The 1,452-nt window shown below is 32.9% G+C and overlaps 1 protein-coding gene across 1 annotated transcript in view; it reads left to right on the forward strand.

Annotated features, from left to right (window-relative positions):
• LOC107681906 (cGMP-dependent 3',5'-cyclic phosphodiesterase-like) overlaps positions 1-1,452 on the forward strand; it is a 37,848-nt gene that overhangs the window by 14,210 nt on the left and 22,186 nt on the right. Inside the window, 2 exon segments of the mRNA XM_016478278.1 lie at positions 132-171; positions 1,334-1,397. Of these exon segments, the coding sequence (XP_016333764.1) occupies positions 132-171; positions 1,334-1,397 (104 nt within the window).

Consider the following 1,452-nt stretch of genomic DNA (forward strand, 5'->3'; position numbering starts at 1 on the left):
CAGACAGACAGACAGACAGACACACACACACACTCACACACACACACACACACACACACACACACAATAAAGCTCTACACACACACACACATGGTTGTTTTCTGACTCTTATTTGTCGTATTGTTCCTCAGGCTCTGCTGCAAGTGGCTAAAAACCTCTTCACGCACCTCGGTGAGTCATGAACGCATCTTAATGTCAGCGTGAATCCACACTGACTCTGTTTACATCGTAATTCATGTTCCTGATCTGACTGTCAATGATTCATCAGTGACGCTGTTAACAAAGAAAAACCTGTCTTTTCATAATCTTTCTTCAGTGTTTAACAGATTTCTCCACCTCTGAAACAATTATCATTTTTACTGATGTCACGAAGGCCATATGATGCTGGTTAATGTTAATTAGTAGCCTGTTATCTGTAGTTTGTTTCAGGCTGCTGTTTTAGGTGATGCATCTTTATAAAGTCTTTAATCAAGTTATTTAGTAGTTTAATGCTGGATAAAGTGGTAACACTTTACAAAAACGTTCCATTAGTTAACATGAGTTAACTGCACGAGTTAACAACGAAAAGAAGCATTTATTAATCTTAGATTAATAACATTTATTAATAGCTGTTAAAGTTATTATTTTAAAAGTAAATTTGCTACATGAATATTATATATATAAACCATATATGTAAATGGATTGCATTGCATTCAAATTAAGTGAATTGAATAAAACAGCCTTGAATTTAATTGCATTGAATTGAATTAAATTGCATTGCATTGCATTGAAATAAATATAATTGATTTTAATAGCATTTAATTTAATTTAATTTCATTGCATTGCACTGAAATGAAATTAATTAAATTGAATTGCACTGCATTAGTTAACATTGACAATTAACAATGAAAAATACTTCTAATGCATTTATAAATCTTAGCTAATTTTGTCAATTCTTAATTTTAAGATTCACTAATACATAGTTAAAGTCAAAAGTTGTGTAATATAGTTGTATAATATATTATTAAAGTGTTAATATTATTGAATAGACCTGAGCTAACAGGCTAACAATGAGCAGTTGTTTTACAAAAAACAGTTTTACAAAGATTATTCAATAGCGCAGGACATTGTTAGTTAATGCATTAAAGTGTAAACTCATTGTAAATGTTTACCAATAAAGGTTACAGCAATAATATCAGACTCATAAACAGATTCCAGTCACATAATAGAAATCAAAAGCTGTTTCATTAAAGCATGTCGACATTAAAGAAGGTTTACAGGCATTTTTGGATGTGAATGAAAATGAAGCGGTTTGATTGGCTGTGTAACGTCCTTCTCTCTGTCTCTCGTTCAGATGACGTGTCTGTATTACTGCAGGAGATCATCATCGAGGCCAGAAACCTGAGCAACGCTGAGATGTGAGACACAAACACACACACACACACACACACACACGCACACGCACACGCACAC

The sequence above is a fragment of the Sinocyclocheilus anshuiensis genome, unplaced genomic scaffold (genome assembly GCF_001515605.1).
Source record: "Sinocyclocheilus anshuiensis isolate Anshui unplaced genomic scaffold, SAMN03320099.WGS_v1.1 scaffold1390, whole genome shotgun sequence".
NCBI lineage: Eukaryota > Metazoa > Chordata > Actinopteri > Cypriniformes > Cyprinidae > Sinocyclocheilus > Sinocyclocheilus anshuiensis.